Source organism: Globicephala melas, chromosome 7 (genome assembly GCF_963455315.2).
Source record: "Globicephala melas chromosome 7, mGloMel1.2, whole genome shotgun sequence".
NCBI lineage: Eukaryota > Metazoa > Chordata > Mammalia > Artiodactyla > Delphinidae > Globicephala > Globicephala melas.
Window position 1 is genome coordinate 109,065,478 of NC_083320.1, and position 18,925 is coordinate 109,084,402.

The 18,925-nt window shown below is 51.9% G+C and overlaps 1 protein-coding gene across 3 annotated transcripts in view; it reads right to left on the reverse strand.

Moving 5' to 3' along the window:
* The window catches only part of LIMS2 (LIM zinc finger domain containing 2), a 34,839-nt gene extending 18,768 nt beyond the window's left edge, over positions 1-16,071 (reverse strand). Inside the window, exon 1 of one of the 3 annotated variants that reach the window (XM_030840338.3) lies at positions 15,854-16,071. In XM_030840338.3, coding sequence (XP_030696198.1) covers positions 15,854-15,864 — 11 coding nt within the window. In that variant the 5' untranslated portion in view covers positions 15,865-16,071. Of the gene's footprint in view, positions 1-3,055; positions 3,078-4,140; positions 4,165-15,853 lie in introns of those variants that run through there. The other 2 variants (XM_060302584.2, XM_070046023.1) reach the window with 2 other exon arrangements.
* Between the last annotated feature and the right edge of the window lie 2,854 nt (positions 16,072-18,925).

Consider the following 18,925-nt stretch of genomic DNA (forward strand, 5'->3'; position numbering starts at 1 on the left):
GGAGGGATGGGCAGAGCCCAAGATGACAGGGAGGCTCTGTGCACAGTGGCCACCACCCTCCTTTCCAGCTCCCTGCGGATCGCCACCAGGCGATCGGTACCAGTCGCCATGGGCTGGGCTGGACTCTGTCAGCACAGGCATGGTTTCCTGTCCCAAGAACACTGTGAACCTGGAGGCCTTGTTCTCCCCAAACACACATACCCAAGGTGGCTGGGAGGAAGTTCCAGTGCCTGGCCACGAACAAGACCTTGGCAGGTCTTGGAGTAGTCAGAAATCAACAGGAAATCCTGTGACTCTTGAGCCTGGAATTCCCCACTGAAAGGACCCAGAAAATGAAGCCAGAACAAGAATTCAAGCGCAGCCCCAGGCTTCCAGACTGTTCCAGACCTCTGGACCCTAACCAAGCGAGTGCACAGCAGGCCCATCTTCGGTTTGCCTCTCCAGAACTCCGGCCTCCCCGCAGGGCAGACATTCGGGGACTGCGTCTCCACGCTGCCACCACAGCAGCCGGCCCCCAAAAGAGCAGCTGGCCCTTCACTGGTCTGGGTCTAGTTCCCTGGCTGGGTCCCTGAGAGTCTCAGGTCAAGGATTCTGCCGTCTGTCCCCGACACACGTCGCAATAAGCCCCGGCACAGACAGGTGGGGTGCGGGGGTGACCACCTCCCCCCTGCCCCACCAGCTGCCCCAGCCCAGGTCTCGGCCAGGTGCACCCCCGGCGTCACTTCTGTGGCTGCGTCCCCACGGCCCCTGCTCCGGACCGCAGAGAACACCCCAGCTCACTGTCCGAAGGCAGACGGATGGGCCAACGTGCTCGTGTGCCGGACAGCCGGACCACAGGCCCGTCAGAGAAAATGCCAGCTGTCCCCTGCAGGAGGAGGCCGCTCTGGGCTCCACCCCGCGAGGTTAAACCCTGACAGCCCTAGCCCCCAGCTGTGCACCTGGAAGAAGGCGCCAGCTCCTCGGGGCCTCATTTCCTCATCTGCAAAGAGGTCCCCAGAGGAGCAGGACCTGCCCCGCAGAGCTGAAGCGAAGAACTCGCTGCCTGCAGCGTAGGTACAGCGCGTGGAGCACAGGGCCGGGCAGGCCAAGCACTGGATACAGAGCGGTTGTTGCCGGCAGCTCAGGGACCCCACCACCACCCCCCCACCCCCCACCCCCCGCCGCCCCGGCCCAGCAGCGCTCCCTGCAAGGACAAAGGAGGGAGACGTGCATGCTACATCCTCCTTCACACATTCCGCCCCGAGAGCACAGTCTGCCCGGTTACCTGCAGGGAGACACCGCCGCCCCGCCCCGGCTGGACAGCACACAAACACTGCCGAGGGCACGGCCACCACCTAGAGGCCAAACCCCAGAGCTGGGGGGCGGGGGGGCACACCTGTGCTCCCGAGCAGGGGCCATGGGGATGCCGTCACAGAAGTGCCCGCTCCCTGAGACGGGCTGGGGCAGCCGGTGGGGCAGGAGGGAGGTGGTCACCCCCACCTACCCTGTACCCTTCTCCAACCCTCCGTGGCACCCCAAAGGCTCTCAATCTTGACAGCCAACGCAAGCCTATTGGTTGCAAGACGTCACTGAGCTCTAGCCTGGGGTGGGCTGGAGGGAGTCCTCTCCGAGCCAGGTCCTCAGGAGGGGAGGTTGCTGGTTCCAGATAAGGAAACTGATGTGCAGAGAGGGTCAGAAGCCTGCTGAGGTCACACGGGGTTGGACCCGTGCTCTCTCGTCCCCTCAGCTCCTGGTGGCCTCACACAGGCATGACCATTCACGACGGCTTTTTCAACAGCCCCAGACCATCCCCCACTCCAGTCTCCCACCCACCAGAGCCTAGAAAGCCAGCGTGAGGGCCCAGGAGTAGGCAGGGGCTGGCCACAGGGGGCCTTTGCGCACTCGAGGGTGAGTCCGTGTCGCTGAGGCCAGGTGATCCCACAGTCAGTCACAAGCCAGAAGCTCAAAGAAATACCAAGCTGAGGTTAGCACATGAACGTATGTGCATGCGTGTGTACACGGACTTTCCTGAGGTCTGATCTTCACTACCAGCCCTGCCCTCCTTTCATCTGGCTCAAGCTCTTGTGCTGCATCCATACAGTGCCACCAGCCTCCAGCTTGGCCTCTGGCCCATCAGGGCCCTGGTCGCCCACTCCGGGCTCACTCCACAGATGTCCACGGTCATCAGAGGCCAACCGGTGAGGGTTCCCGTTCTCTCAGGTAAGTCACTTGGCCTCCCGCGCTCCGGATTCCCCACTGGAGCAGTGGGCTTGTCCAGTGCCCATCCTGGTGTGGCCCCTGGTGAGGGGCCTGAGACATGGATGCAGGTGCAAGCCCGGCTACAAAAGGTATCCCGCGGGTGGCCCTCTGCAGCCTCTGCTCCCTGCCCCCCACCTGACGGCCTCCCAGACACCTTTGAGGGCTCAACCCTCTGCCCGGCTCCGGAAGGCTGCCCTGGCCATGCGCGCACCGTGAGCACACAGTGGGGCGCACGTTTACCGCGCAGCATCAGCCTCTGGGTTCGCTCTCCTCCCGCAGCCTCCAGGCTGCCCACCTCTGTGACTGCTGCTCTGTCTCCTCCCTGAATCCCCACCCCCTCCTCGCAAACCCCATGTCCTTCCCGCAGCTCCTCCCCCACGCCTCCGGGGGTCCCACCTGCTATTTTGATGCCGAAGACCCCAAGCCCATGGCCCTCACCGCTCTCACTCCCTGCAACTTCAACATGTCCAGGGGCCCCTCCCCCAGCCCCACCCTCACTCCAGGGGCTCCACTATCTAAGTGCCCCCTCAGGCCCTCCCCACCCCAGGCTAACTCATCCTCGAGATGCCCTGAGGTCCATCCCGTACCCACAGGTTCCCCCTCCCAGTCCCAAAGGAAGCTCTCCTCATTGCCTACACTGGCAGTTCTCCCCGGGATAAAGCAGTTCAGGCTTCAGAGTCAGTCCACCCTGGCTTCAAGTCACAGCTTAGCCATCTTTTGGATGGGTGATGTCCAGCGCGTTCCCTGACCACCCAGGGTGCTCATCTAGAAAGCGGCCAGAAAGCGATCCGAGTCTGAAAACGGTCGTGGAGGTTACCTCGGGCAAATTATCTGAGCGCCCCATCCTCAGCGCACTGCCCAAGAGTGCTGATCCCCGGACAGCAAACCCGGCTGGATTAAGCCGCGCCCTGCCCCCCACGGCCGCCACGCCCGGCGCCGAACTCACGCCCGGGGCAGCCGGGCCGCCGCCGCCGCCGCCGTCGGAAGGGCCAGGCGGGTGTCCGAGGAAAGGCCCGCGGCGGCAGCTTTCCGGCCATTGTCCCCCGCGCCCCCGCCCTGCCCCCGGCCACCTACCCGGGCGCGGCGGGCGGCGAGCTCTGCCGGTGCTGGCGCCGCCGGTACAGCCCCGACGCGGCGAGCGCGCCCAGCCGGGCGGCCATGGCGCGGGCCTCCTGCTGCCGGCGCGTCGCGGGCCGCCTGCTCCGACCGGCTGTCGGACCCCAGCCTCGGAGGGCAGGTGCGGCGGCGGGCAGCCACCAACGGCCGGGCTGGGCCGCCGGACTCCCGGCGTGCGGGGGGCGCCTCGGCCCCCACCCCTCTGCACAGGAGCTCACGTTACGCACTGCGATCTCCAAAGGGCAGCAGAGTCAACTCCGAATAGAAAGGATATTGTTCCCGCGGCGGGGGCAGCACAGTGAAAGCTGAGGCTGGCAGGGTTGGGTCCAGGCTGGGGAGGGAACACGCTGGGAAGATCCCAAAGTGCACCGAGGTGAGAGGTCTAGTCCACAGTGGCAGGGCAGGATGCCTGGAGATCCCGGGTTGCCAGGAGCCTCCGAGGAAACCCTAAGCCCCCTGGACATGCTGACGATGGTACAGTCATCTGAGGAGGGCAGTATGGGACTGAGCCAGCTTAGGAATCCTGCAGTCAAGAAGCCGATGAGGGATTCCCACACATGCCCACGTTTGCCTTGTTCCCTTCCCTGAGAACCTGCAGCCACCTGGGAGACCCAGACCAGGGCAGCCCGGTCCCTGGATCTGGCCCACAAATAACCATCCACCCCAAAAGGGGTCCACACTGTCAAAAGCTAGAGGGCAGGTAGCCCCCCAGCTCACCACGGAAAGCAGAAGCAGCAGCCTCCGATGGAAGACCACCAGAAAGGCAGCGTTTCCATGCCTTCTTACCTAAAGGGACTGGCGGAGTTACTGTGATCTAAGTGCAAACACCCACGGCCAGCATCTCAACTGTGGCCACTGCTGGCCGGGCAGGCACCACGCGCAGCGTTAAATAAGGATCCGGAGGACTCGCAGAAATCTATAACTCAGATTCCATTTCCCTGGAAAACCTTTCTAGCGGGTCAAGGAAGCGTGAGCAGGATCTTCCTCTGCCTTCCATCGTTCCAGGGCGCTGGGCCTCCAACACGGGGGCAGGAGGAAACTGAGGGGGTCCATCGAGACTCAGAGGTCAGTCCCGGACACCGAGGAACACACGTCATCTAGTAAATCCAAACACGAGGAAGTAAGTACTCATTAACTACCCTGGGGTCAACCCCCAAACACAGCCAGATGACTACGAACATTGGGTGCAGTATATAGTTTGTCAAAGCAGCTCAATTCCAAAGGTACCAAGCACTGATCAATTCAACAAATATTTTCTTAAAGGTGGCCCCAGGGTCTAAAGGGCAGAGAGAAGCTGAGCCTGGAGCCAACAAGTAGAAGGATCACCTCCCACCTGCTGATGTAGAGAGATGAATGCTTAAGAAAGCTAGTGTAGAGAGTTTTCTTAGAGCAGCTTCAAGTCGATGGCCTGGGGCCTAGGCCCCTCTTACCAGTGGGGGTGGAGGTACCAGTCACACTGGGATCCGCAGCCAGCATTCTGGCTCCAGAGAACACAGTTGCAAAAACACAGTCAGAATGATGTCAGCAAAAATGGCAGAATAAGGACCTCTGAAAGTTTGTCTTTCCATAAAAGCAATGAAAAAACTAGCAAGGAATGTCAGCAGCACCTCTTTCAGAACTCTGTAAATTAACCAAAGACTTACAGTAACCCAGAGAGCAAGAAAAACTGCTGAGAAGACATACAGATGACCAACAGGTACGTGAAAATACGCTCAACGTCACTGATCATCAGGGAAATGCAAGTCAAAACCTCACGGAGATATCACACCTGTCAGAAAGGCTATTATCGAAGGGCTTCCCTGGTGGCGCAGTGCTTGAGAGTCCGCCTGCCGGTGCAGGGGACACGGGTTCGTGCCCCGGTCCGGGAAGATCCCACATGCCGCGGAGTGGCTGGGCCCGTGAGCCATGGCCGCTGAGCCTGCGCGTCCGGAGCCTGTGCTCCGCAACGGGAGAGGCCACAACAGTGAGAGGCCCGCGTACCGCAAAAAAAAAAAAAAAAAAAAAAGGAAAGGCTATTATCAAAAAGACAAGAAATAACAAGTGTTGGTGAGGGTGTGGAGAAAAGGGAACCCTCTTGCACTGTTGGTGGGAATGTAAATTGGTGCAGCCACCATGAAAAACAGTATAGAGGTTCCTCAAAAAATTAAAAATAGAACTACCATATGATCCAGCAATTCCACTTCTGGGTATTTATCTGAAGAAAACAAAAACACTAATTTGAAAAGATATACACACCTCTATGTTCATTGCAGCATTATTTACAGTAGCCAAAATATGGAAACAACCTAAGTGTCCATCAATGGATGAATGGATAAAGAAGCTGTGGTATATAAATGCAGTGGAATACTATGCAGCCATAAAAAAGAATGAAATCTTGCCATTTGAGAAAATATGGATGAAACTTGAGGCTATTACGCTAAGTGAAATAAGTCAGACAGAGAAAGACACATACTGTGTGGTCACATTTATACTTGGAATTTTAAAAACAAAACAAAACAAAAAGCCCAGGTCAGATACAGAGAACAGATTGATGGTTGCCAGAGGTGGGGGTGCGGCGGATGGGTGAAATGGGTGAAGGGGGTCAAAGGATACAAACTTCTTTTTATAAGACAAATAAATCATGGGGATGTAACGTACAGCATGGTGACTATATACTGTATTTCATATTTGAAAGTTGCTAAGAGAATAAATCTAAAAAGTCCTCATCACAAGGAAAAAAATTTTTTATAACTATGGTGTCTAGTTAACTAGATGTTAACTAGACTTATTGTGGTGATCATTTCTCAATATATACAAATATCAAATCATTATGTTGTACAGCTAAAACGAACATAATGTTGTATGTCAATTATACCTCGATAACAATAGATCAATTAAAAAAATAACCAGCTGGGAGGGGGTTATAAAAGCTGAATCTTGGTAAGAACACCTCTTTGGTGTTTTCATTTACCCTAGTCCTTAATCCCCACTTCCTAACTCCATAGCTGCCTGGAAAAGTAACTGGCTGCATTCCCAGTAATGAGGGAGCAGAACAGGGCGGAAACTCTTTCAAAGCTTCATTCCCAAAGGAGAAAGACCTGGTCTTCCCTGGAAGGTCCCACTTGAAAGGCTGGTTTTTATGTGACCTCACTCACACTTACCCAGTGCTCAGAGCCTCTCCTGGGGTGAGTTTTTCAAATGTGTTACTATCACAGCTACCTATGTATTACTATCATAGCTGCCGTTGTCACAGGCAAAGGGGACAGTTGGGAATAAGATGTCCTTAGGGGCTTCAAAAAGAACCGACATATTCCTGGGAATCTAGAAGGCCATGCGAATGCCCAGGGCTACGTGCATGCTCAGGAAAGTCCTTAGAAGGTCCTAAGCTCTCACTTCTGATGGACCTTTTGGGCTCTGTACAATCAGGAAGTGAAGACTAAGGCGGAGTTGTAAAATGCCTGGTTGGATGTTGAAACTGTGCCCCAACATACACTCAGAGCCTTCAGTAAAGGCTGGGAGACTTACTGGTTTCAGACATTCAAGAAAATCTCTGTCCAATCATTAGCTGACTACTAAACTAACCAGGCAGAGACTTCAGTGGCCACAAATGACAGAGATACAGACTTTACAGAATCTGTTCAGAAAACTCACTAAACAAACAATAAGCAGCAACAACAAACCCTGGGGAGTAGGGAGAATCTGGTTTCCAGAGCTGCCACGTTATTTTATTTGAAAAGTCCCGTTCTCAGCAAAAATTATGATACACGCAAAGAAACAACAAAAAAAATGACCTAGACACATTAAAAAGAGAGCAATCAACAGAAACTGTCCCTGAGGAAGCCCAGATGTTAGACTTACTAGACAGACCTCAAATCATCTGATACAAATACGTTCAAAGAACTAAAGGAAGCCAGATCTAAAAAACTAAAGAAAAGTATGAAAATCTCTCACCAAATGGAGAATATCAATAAAGAGAGAGAAATTATAAAATGGGACCAAAAACAAATCCTAGAGTTGAAAAGAAATACTAAAGAGAGTCCTTCAGGATGAAATGAAAGGACACTAGACAATAATTCAAATCCACATGAAGAAATTAAGAGCGGGGACTTCCCTGGTGGTGCAGTGGCAGTTAGGAATCCGCCTGCCAGCATGGTGGGGACACAAATTCAATCCCTCATCCGGGAAGATCCCACATGCCTTGGAGCAACTAACCCTGTCCTCCACAACAACTGAGCCTGTGCTCTAGAGCCTGTGAGCCACAACTACTGAGCCCGTGGGCCACAACTACTGAAGCCTGCGAGCCTAGAGCCCGTGCCCCACAACAAGAGAAGCCACTGCAATGAGAAGCCTGAGCACTGCAACGAAGAGTAGCCCCTGCTCACCGCAACTAGAGAAAGCCCACACAGAGCAACGAAGACCGAATGCAGGAAAAAATAAATAGGGAAAAAAGAGAAGAACCTGTTAAATTATTTAAAAACAAAAAAGAAATTAAGAGCAGTAAAGGTAACCATAAGATAAATATAAAAGACAGTATAAATGTATTTTTTGTTTGTAAACCTTTTTTTCCCATCTGGTTTAAAGATGACTGCATAATGAAATAATTTAACACAAAAGAAGGCAATGGTGTAGGAATTAAGAAACAAAAAAGATGTAAGACAAATAGAAAAAAATAGGAAAGTGGCAGATGTAAACCCCAGTTATCAGTAATTACATTACATATAAATGGATTAAACTTTCCAATTAAAAGTTTTTTGAACTTTTTTAAATGGATATTTTAAATGTGATCCAACTATATGCTTTCTACAAGAGGTTCACTTTAGATTCAAAAACACAAAAAGCTGAAAATAAAAGAATGGAAAAGATATACCATTCAAACAGCAAACAAAAGAGAACTGGAGTGGCTATACTATCAGACAAAATAGACTTCAAGGCAAAAATTGTTACAAGAGCAAAGAAGGAGATTTTATGATGATAAAAGAGTTAATCCATAAAGAAGAAATAACAAGTATAAACATATGCACCTAACAACAAAGCCCCAAAATACCTGAAGCAAAAATTGACAGAACTGAGAGAAAAATAGATAATTTAAAAATAATAGCTAGAGACTTCAATACTCCACTGTCAATAATGGATAGACCATTATATAGAAGCTAAGCAAGGATATAGAAAACATAAACAACACTATAAGCCAACTAGGCCTAAAAGACATCTATAGAACACTCCACCCAACAATAGCAGAATATACATTCTTCTTAAGGACACATGGAACATTCTCCAGGACAGACCATATATTAGGACATAAAACAAGCCTCAGGGCTTCCCTGGTGGTGCAGTGGTTGAGAGTCCGCCTGCTGATGCAGGGGACACGGGTTCGTGCCCCGGTCCGGGAAGATCCCACATGCCGCAGAACGGCTGGGCCCATGAGCCGTGGCCGTTGAACCTGCGCATCCGGAGCCTGTGCTCCGCAATGGGAGAGGCCACGACAGTGAGAGGCCCATGTACCGCAAAAAAAGAAAAAAAAAAAAGCCTCAATAAATTTAAAATGATTGAGATCATAAGAAGCATATTCTCAGGCCACAGCAGAATAAAATTAAAATCAATCATAAAAGGAAAGTTAGTAAATTCACAAGTATATGGAAATTATACAACATACTCCTAAAGAACCAATGAACCAAAGAAGAAAACACAAGGGAATTTAGGAAATACTTTGGAATGAATGAAATGAAAACACAACAGACCAAAATTTATTGGATGAAGCTCAAGTGGTGCTCAATTTATAACCGTAAATATCTACAGTAAAAAAATCTCAAATCAATAAGTTAACCTCCCATTTTAAGGAACTACAAACAGATTAGTAAACTAAACTCAAAGTAAGCAAAAGAAGGAAATAATAAGGATTAGAGCAGAAATAAATCAGATAGAAACTAGAAAAAAATAGAGAAAATCTATGAAACCAAAAGTTGGTTCGTTGGTAAGATCATCAAAACTTAACAAATCTTTATCTAGTCTGACCAAGAAAAAAAGAGAACATTCAAATGACTAAAATTCAGAATGAAACAAGGGACTGAACTTAGAGAAATTTAAAGGATTGTAAAGAAATACTATGCACAATCATATGCCAACAAATTAAATAACCTAGTTGAAATGGACAAATTCCTAGAAAGATATAAATTACCCAAACTGACTCAAGAAGAAACAGAAAATCCAAATAGACCAGTAACAAGTACAGGGGATAGGTTAGTAATTAAAAAAAAAAAGAAAAAGAAAAAGAAACTTCCCACAAAGAGGACCCCAGGACCAGATGGTTTTATTAGTGAATTTTATCAAATGTTTAAGTAGAATTAACACCAGTCCTTCATAAAAATCTTCCCAAAAATCAACCAAGAGGGAACACCCTAACTCAGTGAGGCCAGTATTGCCCTAATACCAACACCAGACAATGACATCACAAGAAAACTACAGATCGATATCCCTTATGAATACAGATGTCCTCAACAAAACTGAATCTAGAATCCTATAACAAGCATTATACAACATGACCAAATGGGATTTATCTCAGGAAGATAAGGTTGTTTTAACATTAAAAAATTGATACATCATATCAGTAGAATAAAGGGAAAACACCACATGATCATCTCAGTGAATGCAGAAAACACACTTGACAAAATCCAACACCTTTCATGATTAAAACAAAACAAAACAAAACAAAACTCAAGGATCTAGGAATAGAAGGGAATTTCTTCAAACTGCAAAAAAACCACAGCTAACATCATACTTAATTGTAAAAGACTGAAAGGTTTCCCTCTAAGGTCAAGAACAAGACAAGATATCCAGCCTTCTCATTTATTTTCAACATTGCACTGGAGGTTCTAGCAAAACAACTAGGCAGGAAAAGAAAATGAAAGGCATCCAGATTGGAAAGAAGGAGTAAAACTATCTCTAATTGTGCATCACATTTTCTTATATATAGAAAACCCTAAAGAACTCCCCCCTGACACACACACACACACACACACACACACCTATTACAGCTAGTAAATTAATTCAGCAAGGTTGCAGGATAAAAAACAATATACAAAAAGTCACTAGCAATGAGCAATCTGAATATAAAATTAATAAAACAATTCCATTTTTAATAGCATCAAAAAGAAAAAATACGGGGCTTCCCTGTTTGTTCCCTTCAAAACAACTTGAAAAAGAACAAAGTCAGAGGACTCACATTTCCCAATTTCATAACTTACTACAGAGTTACAGTAATCAAAACAGTATGGTACTGGCATAAGGATAAGCACGTACATCAGTGGAATCGGATTGAGAATTCAGAAATAATCCCATACATCCAGGGTCAATTGATTTTTGACAAGCCTGCCAAGACAATTCACTGAGGAAAGAATAGTCTTGTCAACAAATGACGCTAGACCCACTTAATAACCACATGAAAAAGAATGATTTTAAACCTCTACTTCAGGTCATATATACAAACTGACTCATAAAAAATAAATAAAAACTGACTCATAATGGATTGAAAACTGAAATATTAGAGTTAACACTAAAGAACTCCTAGAAAAAACACAGGTATAAATCTCCATTGATTAGGTAACAGTTTCCTAGATATGAAACCAAAAACTCAACCCATCAAAAATAAATAGGTAAATAGGACTTCATCAAAATTTAAACTTTTGTGCATTGAAGGACACTATCAGGCAAGTTAAAAGGCAATCCACAGCTGAAAGTATTTGCAAATCATATATCTGACGAGTGTCTAACATCCAGAATACAAAAAGAACTCTTACAACCCAACAATAAAAAGAATCCAATTTTAAAATGGGTACAGAATTTGAGTAGACATTTCTCCAAAGAAGATATACAAGTGGCCAATAAGCACCTGAAAAAGTGTCCAACGTCACAAGTCACTAGGGAAATAAAAGTCAAAACTATAATGTGATACCACTTTACACCTACTGATGCGGATAATGATGTATTAATTAGGACGTGGAGAACTGGAACCCTCACACGTTCCTGGTGGGAATGTAAAAATTGTGCTATTACTTGGAAAACAGCTTGGCAATTCCTCAAAAAATTTAACACAGAGTTACTATGTGACTCAGCAATTCTACTCCTAGGTGTTTGCTCCAGAAAGTAGAAAATACATATAGGGATGTTCACAGCAGCATTATTCATAAGAGCCAAAACTGGAAACAATTCAAATGTCCACCACAGGTGAACATATAGACAAAACGTGGTATATCCATATAAGGGAATATTTGGCTAAAAAATGGAACAAAGTACTGATTCATATGACAACATAAATGAACCTTGAAAACATGATGCTAAATGAAAGAAGCCAGGCAAAAAAAAAAAAAGTGACTTAATGTACGGTTCCATCTATATGAAACGTTCAGAACAGGCAAATTTGTAGAGACGGAAAGCAGACTAGGAATTGCCAAGGGCTGGGGGAGGAGGGGGGGGAAATTGACTGCAAATCGGTTTCTTTTGGGAGTGATGAAAATGTTCTAGATTAGTAGTGATGGTTGCATAACGTGGTGAATGTACTAAAAGCCACTGACCTGTACACTCTGAAACAGTGAATTTCATGGCATGGGATTCCTATCTCAAATGTTTAAGCAGCACACATGTAGCGATGAATGCAACTATGTCACTTACTAGGGCAGAGACAAGGGCCAGGGCAGCCGCCAGCAAGGCATGAGATGGCGCTGCCTCTCCGGCTGGGTGGTTAGTGCCACCCCCAGGGGATCCAGCGACACCACCACAAACAGCGTCTCCGCCAGAGTCAACCTCACTGGGGGGCCGAAGACGACTCGCCCAGATCCTTTGCCTGAGATGATGAGTGGTGTATTCCAACCTTCTTGCCTCACGGGAAATTCGAGTAAATAGACATCATCAGAAATTCAGAAGATCGGAATAAACAGAGCAAGGAGCACAGTTCAGGAACCTCCCTCTGCCCCGCTCCCCACTTAGAAATGAAGCCCCCAGGAGGGTTTAAGTGAGAATCTGCGTGTGGTAGGTGGGAGCGGGGAGCAGCAGTGTCGCCGGAGAGGCGGGCCAGCCGCTGTGCAGGGAACGCCTGGTGCCTCTCCACAGCGGTGTGCCCGGGCCACCCTGGGCCAGATCACACTGCTGACTGCTCAGTTTTCAGGAATTCCGTGAACTGCTTCACATCACGTGGGTAGCTTGAAGTGAGCCCAGGTAGAGGTGTTGTTATAGCACGGAACTGGGCACACACTACAGGTCAGGCCAGCCAGAGAGGGGAGTCTACACTAGAAGCAGAGGAAAAGGGAGGTGGTGAGGGGCCATGGGCGGGGCCCAGCCTGGGGCTCAGGCCTCAGCTGCACATCCCGTGTCACCTGCTTCCCACTGGGCTTAAACCCTTGACTCCATCACAGCCCCATGTGCTGTCCTGAGGGCTCTGGCTGCCACCCTAGCTGCACCTCGGCAGGTTCCTCTGCTGAGGGGGTCACTGGCCGTATTCCTGAGGAGGGTGGGGAGCAGCTGGGAGCACATCGGGGTCGGGGGAGGCTGGTAGGTGTGAGGAAAGGGCTCTAGCAGCCCCACTCTGCACCGCACCGAGCGTGGGACCCAGCTGCCATCTGGCAGCCTCTGCGGATGCCGGTCATGCGGTGGGTGGGACTTGGTGGGTAGGCCAAGCCACTGAGTCACACTGCTGCGAGCACCAGGTCCCAGGCTCCCTCTGGAAGACAGCTGCTGCCAGGCCAGGTCCCTGGGTAGGGGACATAACCCACTCGGGCTTGAAAACCGGTGACGCCAAAGGCCCCTTCAGCTGGAACAAAGATGCGGTGTTTTTAAGGTCCGGAGTCCCCAGGGCTGCAGCTGGGGCTGAGCCTCTTCCCACAGCACAGCTGCTCCCTAGGCAACCACGCCCACGTTCCAGGCCTCATTCACTCTTCCGCCCTAGCTCAGCCCTCTCCTGGGCTGCAGGCCCTCATGTCCAGTCTCAGGGTTTGCCCCTAGACTCACCACAGCTCTTCGAATGCTTCATGGCCCAAACTAGCTCTGTGTCCACTCCCACACCTGCCACCACAAACTGGGCATCCTCTTCCTGGATCCGTCCTGGGTCCAGACTCCACCCCCCAGGTCCCCTGAGTCCGTCTATTCTTCTCCAGCCCCATGGCTGCCAAGCAGAGGCTCTCCCGTTTCTTGCCTCCTGGCCAGTCTCCTTCCCCTTCTCTTCCTCAGCAGCCCCAGGCATGGGGTGACATGCCTGGTCATGCATGTAACCCCAGGTCACTTCAGTGGCTCCCCACTGCCCTCCCTCTGGTCTCATCTGCTGCAGTCCCACGGAGGGCTGGGACTTTACGCCGTTGGCAGGGACAGCCCCAGAAGGTGCATGAGGTGTACAAGGACAGGGTCATTTCCAAAGGTCAGCCTGGTCTGGCCAGCAAGGGATGATGTGTGGAGAACCAGCATTCAGGTGTGAGAACTGCCCTGGCATCTCGTGGGGGCAGTGGACGTGTGGAGGGCACGGTGGCATGAAAATGAAACTTCACAGCTTCTGGGACAGGAAAAACCTCGCCCACCCCAAAGATTGAATGTCCATTGCTCTGCCAGCCTGGCCCCTATGCCTGTGTGGGGAGGGGAGGCTAGCCAGCCCTGGCATGGACGCCGCATGTGGCAGGCAAACTTCAAAGGAGGGTGGAACACTGTGCTCACAGACCACTCACTGCTTGTGAAAAACAAATGAGCACGAGAATACACCACAAGAAAAGAAGAAAGCCACCAAAATGTTCCTGAGGGCATTTCTGAGGAGTGGAACTGCTGGTGTTTCCTTTCTTTCTTCTAATGTTTCTGTTACCTTTTTTGTTTCTGGGTTTTTCCAAACTCTCTAAGATGAGCAGTTTTACTTTCACAAGGAAAAACCCGACTCAGTGTTTTCCAAGGCTCACTCTGGTCCCTGTGTCACTTGACGACCAGCATCTTTCAGGCTCAGGGAGCCCGCTGGAGCCAGGCAGCAGCTGGGGCAGGCTGGCCTCTGCTCCCCCAACCCCACCCCCCGCCTGCCTTCCCAGCTTCTCCTGCCGGGCTGCGTCTGGCTGACCCGACGGCCCCCTCTCCCTGGAAGACCCCCGGGACTCAGGGTTGAGAGGACTCCTGCTGAGGGAACAGAGGTGCGTCAGGGTTTCTGCCTCAACGCCCACCCGGGGAATCAGGGCAGAAGCTGCTACAGAAGCTGGCACCCTGCGGCTCTGCCCTACGATCTCTTCTGCGCCTGGAGAACCACCTGCCACGCATCCCACCCCCACCCCACCACCCATCTGTCGCTGCTCCTGATTCCGTCCCTGTCCTTCGCTCTCCCTTCTTTTCCCCGGAAGCTCTGAGGGTGTGGAGCGAGGCAGCCACAGGGGCGCCCTGCGAGGGACCGGAGGACACGAGCGCACTAGGAGGGGTGAGCGCTGGAAGCTGGCTTTGTCCACAGACTTGGGTCGGGACAGGAGGTCTGGGAAGTGGGCAGCAAATCGCATATGAAGCACAGGACTCCCCAGGTGACAGGATCCGTGCTGGTTCCTGGGGCTGCCCTAAGACTCGGGGCCACAGCCTTAATAGCGATCAATGTGCCCCTGCAGGCTGGGCGACCGCCCTGCACATCGCCTAGGTTTGGGTCCACCACCCTGTCCCGAGTGGCCGCTCCCCACTCCTGAGCACTGCCTCTCCAAGCCCCTTTCCCCAGCAAAGCCACAGGGTGCCCTCCACCCTTCCGCCGAAGTCAAGGGGTGGTGAAGAAGAGCATCCTCCTCCCAGGGATTGGCTGGAAGGGGGCGCCCGGACCTCAGAGACCAGCCCCTCCCACGCAGCCGTGAGTCACGCACTTGTACCCAGCCATGTTCCAGAAAGGGCCGCAGAGGCCAACACTGGCCGGGAACTGGTGGACATGTGACTGGCCTGGTGAGTCACTCGGGCTCTGTGGCCTCAGTCACCCCATCTGTGCAATGGCCACAAGGGGTATGAGAGCAGAACCTGGGCCAGGCCTGGAGGAGTTTCCTGCCCCCAGCCTATCCCCGCGCAGCCTATGTTTGCGGGCAGCTCTGGCCAGGCCCCCAGACAGACCTTTTACCATTTTTCCCATTCCTGGCTTACAGAAGGCTCCAGAGCTGAGGCCTCACAGGATCACACAGGGAAGCTGGTAGAAGCCGACAGCCTGGGTTTTGACGCCTTGCCCTTTAGTTGCTTGTGACCTTGAGCAAGTCCCCGCCCCTCTGAGCCCTGAGCCCCGGTTCTCCGGAGGGGGCGGGGCTCACGGCCCCGTCGTGCGGGCAGGCGGTTCGGGGGACGGAACAGGCCCTTCACCTGTCGCTGCCAGGGGCCGGCGGGAGGGCAGGACGCGCGGGGCAGGGGCCGCTGACCTGAGCGGCGCTGCCGCCCGGGAGCGGCCGAGGTGGAGGGGACGCGCGAGGCCGGCGCGCGGGAAGGGCTCCGGGCGTGCGGGGGGTCCTGTCGCGCAGCCCCTCTCCCTGGCCAGCGGCGCCCTCCGCCCGGGGGCAGTTACCTTCCCGTCATGGTGGCCGAGCGCGCCGAACCGGGACCGCCTCGGGACCCCCAGAGCCTCCGCCGCCGCCCGCCGAGCGCCCTCCCGCAGGTCCGCGCGGAGCGAGGAGACGCCCAAAAAAGGCCGGGAGCCGCTCCGCCCGCCGCCCAGCCCAGCCCAGCCCGGCCCAGCCACCCGAGCGGGAGGTGGGGGCCGCGGCCGGAGAGCTGGGCGGGGGTGGAGACGCCCCGCCCACGAAGTGTGGGCGGGGGCGGGCGAGGCGCTGGGAGCCCAACGCTGGAGCGCTGGGAGGGGGGGCGCCGCGCCACCCGCGCCGCCTTGTCTCGGGGGACGCGCGAGCTCGGCCTGCGGCGGGCGCGGGTCACGTCCTCCCCGCCGGCTTCGCCCGCCACCTCCCGGATTCCGGGCATAGCTTTCCTTTAAAAGGGAGGGAAGTTATAATAAACGCGAACGAGCCCCCTCGCCCCGCCGGGGCGCCCCACCCGGCGCTCCCCCTCCGCTGTCCCGGGCCGCCCTGGAACGCGAACACACGCAGGGGGTGGGAGGACGGTGGAGAGAGCGGCGGTGCTGAGACCACCTCCCTCCCCGCTGGCCCCCAAGCCCGGAGTGCCCGCTGCGGCCCCGGGCAGGAAAGGGGGTCACGTTCGCGCTTTAATTCCGCAGACGGATGTTTCTGGGCACCGACTCCCTCCCGGGGCACTGGGGACTCCCAGTCCACGCAGTCTCGCCTCCAGGGAGGTCAAGGTCGAGGGGCGCCCCTCGGAGTCAGGAGCCAGGTTCTGCATACTTAGATGCCAGGCCAGGAGATTACCTAGTGCCCTCCCTAGGAAATTACCATCTCATCCAAGTCTGTGAGCAGCCCCCTAACCCAGCAGAAGGTACTTTGTAAAGACAGACCAAACGCCGAAGTTGGGGAGGAGGGCCAGGTACTACTCCTCCTGCCTATGATGAAGCGCTCGCTATTGGTAAGCTGAAGAGCCATTAAAGTGACCTGGCGATATAAAACCATTTAGGGAATCTATTCTGAGAAAAGTATTAAACAAACAAAACAAAAACCTCACTCTGCCTAAAGGCAGATATTTCTAGCGGGGCTGTGGAGTGTAGCTCATAATTGGAGACGGCCCAAATGACACCGTCGGGGGGCGGGGGGGGAGGCCCAAATGACACCGTCGGGGGGCGTGGGGGGGGTGGGCGGGCAGAACTGAGCAGCCTGGTCTATTAACCCGACTGAACGTCGCGCATTACTTCTTGGCAACAAAGACTATCTAGAAATGGCCATGCAAAATAGCAACCTATAAATAAACGGGAATTCAGAAAGACGAATCGATACTACCGTGCAGCCTTATATCTACAGAATAAGCTTGGAAAAGGCACCTGTTCCTAAGTAGCTGATATCTTGAAACTAGTGTGGTTTGCAGTTGTTCTTTTTGCGAACGTGTCTTAGCTGATTCACTGTAATTTGATGGTTAAGTGTAAAACGTGGATGATTTCTTGGGTCGTCTGCCTGTTGAGAGACAAATGCTTTCCATAACTGCGAACACAGAGAAGCAAGTGTGCTGGGGGCTGTGCACCAGCAATGGACTGGATGCTTAAGCGATACTGGGGTCCTGTGGGAACCAAAGGGGATGAAAAGTAGACGGCAAAACACCAAAGGGACCTGCTCCCTACCTTTGGGGATCCCATGCCTGCCCTCCAGCCTTCCAGCCTCCCTTTGTACTGTTGCTGAGCAGGAGACTATCTGCCTGTGGCCAAACCAGAGCCCTCTGCTGCTCACCCATCGTCCAGAGTGCCTCTTCCCTGTGCCAGGGGCAAACTCAGCACGAGCTGGGTGACGACTGTGGCACCGTTCAGCCCCACTGGAGACGTGGAGCCTCCAGGAGTCATGGGCCAGCCTCCTACAGTGCACCTACAGGTCAGATTCGCAAGAAAGAGCAGGCGGTTGCCTGGCAGTGGTTATTCAGATGTTCACTCACTCATCACCCCTTCATTCAAGACTATTCATGGTATATCAGCACCAGGGGTACAGCTGTGAACAAGAGGACCTGGGCCAAGCTCTCACTGAGTTTAGCTGGGGGTGGGGAGAGACTGTAAACAAACATGATTTTAGACAGGGACAAGTGCTGCAAAGGAAAGGCAGTGTGCGGGGCTGCTTTAGAGTGGAGGGGCAAGTGGAGGTGACGCTTGAATGAGGAAAAGAGTTGGCGGAAAAAACAGCAAGTGCTGTTTTTTTTTTGTTTGTTTTTGCTTTTGTTTTTTGCTGCCCTGAGGTCAGAAAGAAGGTGGTCTGGAGAGCGGGAGGGCGGGGCATGGGGAATAAGGGAGAAGGTAGGGCCAGAGTGCAGGGGCGGGGTCTAAGCAAGGACGGACAAAACACTGACACCGACGTGGATGAATCTCCACACATGACTCTGAGTGAAAGAAGCCTTACGCAGAAGAGCTCCTGCTCCATTTATATCAAGCTCTACAGCAGAAAAACTAGCCAGTGGTGGAAAAAAGTCAGGATGGTGGCTGCCTCAGGGTGTGCGTGGGGGGCAAGGATTGGCTGGAAAAGGACATGAAGAAACTTTTGGGGGTGATGATAATGTTCTATATCTTAATAGGGGCTTGGGTCACACAAGTGTATGCTTTTGTCAAAAATCATGAAATGTACAGTTAAGATTTGTGCATTTAATCTTGAGAAAGAAAAACAGAGCTGGAGGAATCAGGCTCCCTGACTTCAGACTATACTACAAAGCTACAGTAATGAAGACAGTATGTTACTGGCACAAAAACAGAAATATAGAGCAATGGAACAGGATAGTAAGCCCAGAGATAAACCCACGCACATATGGTCACCTTATCTTTGATAAAGGAGGCAAGAATATACAGTGGAGAAAGGACAGCCTCTTCAATAAGTGGTGCTGGGAAAACTGGACAGGTACATGTAAAAGAGTGAAATTAGAACACTCTCTAACACCATACACAAAAATAAGCTCAAAATCGATTAAAGACCTAAATGTAAGTCCATAAACTATCAAACTCTTAGAGGAAAACATAGGCAGAACACTCTATGACATAAATCACAGCAAGATC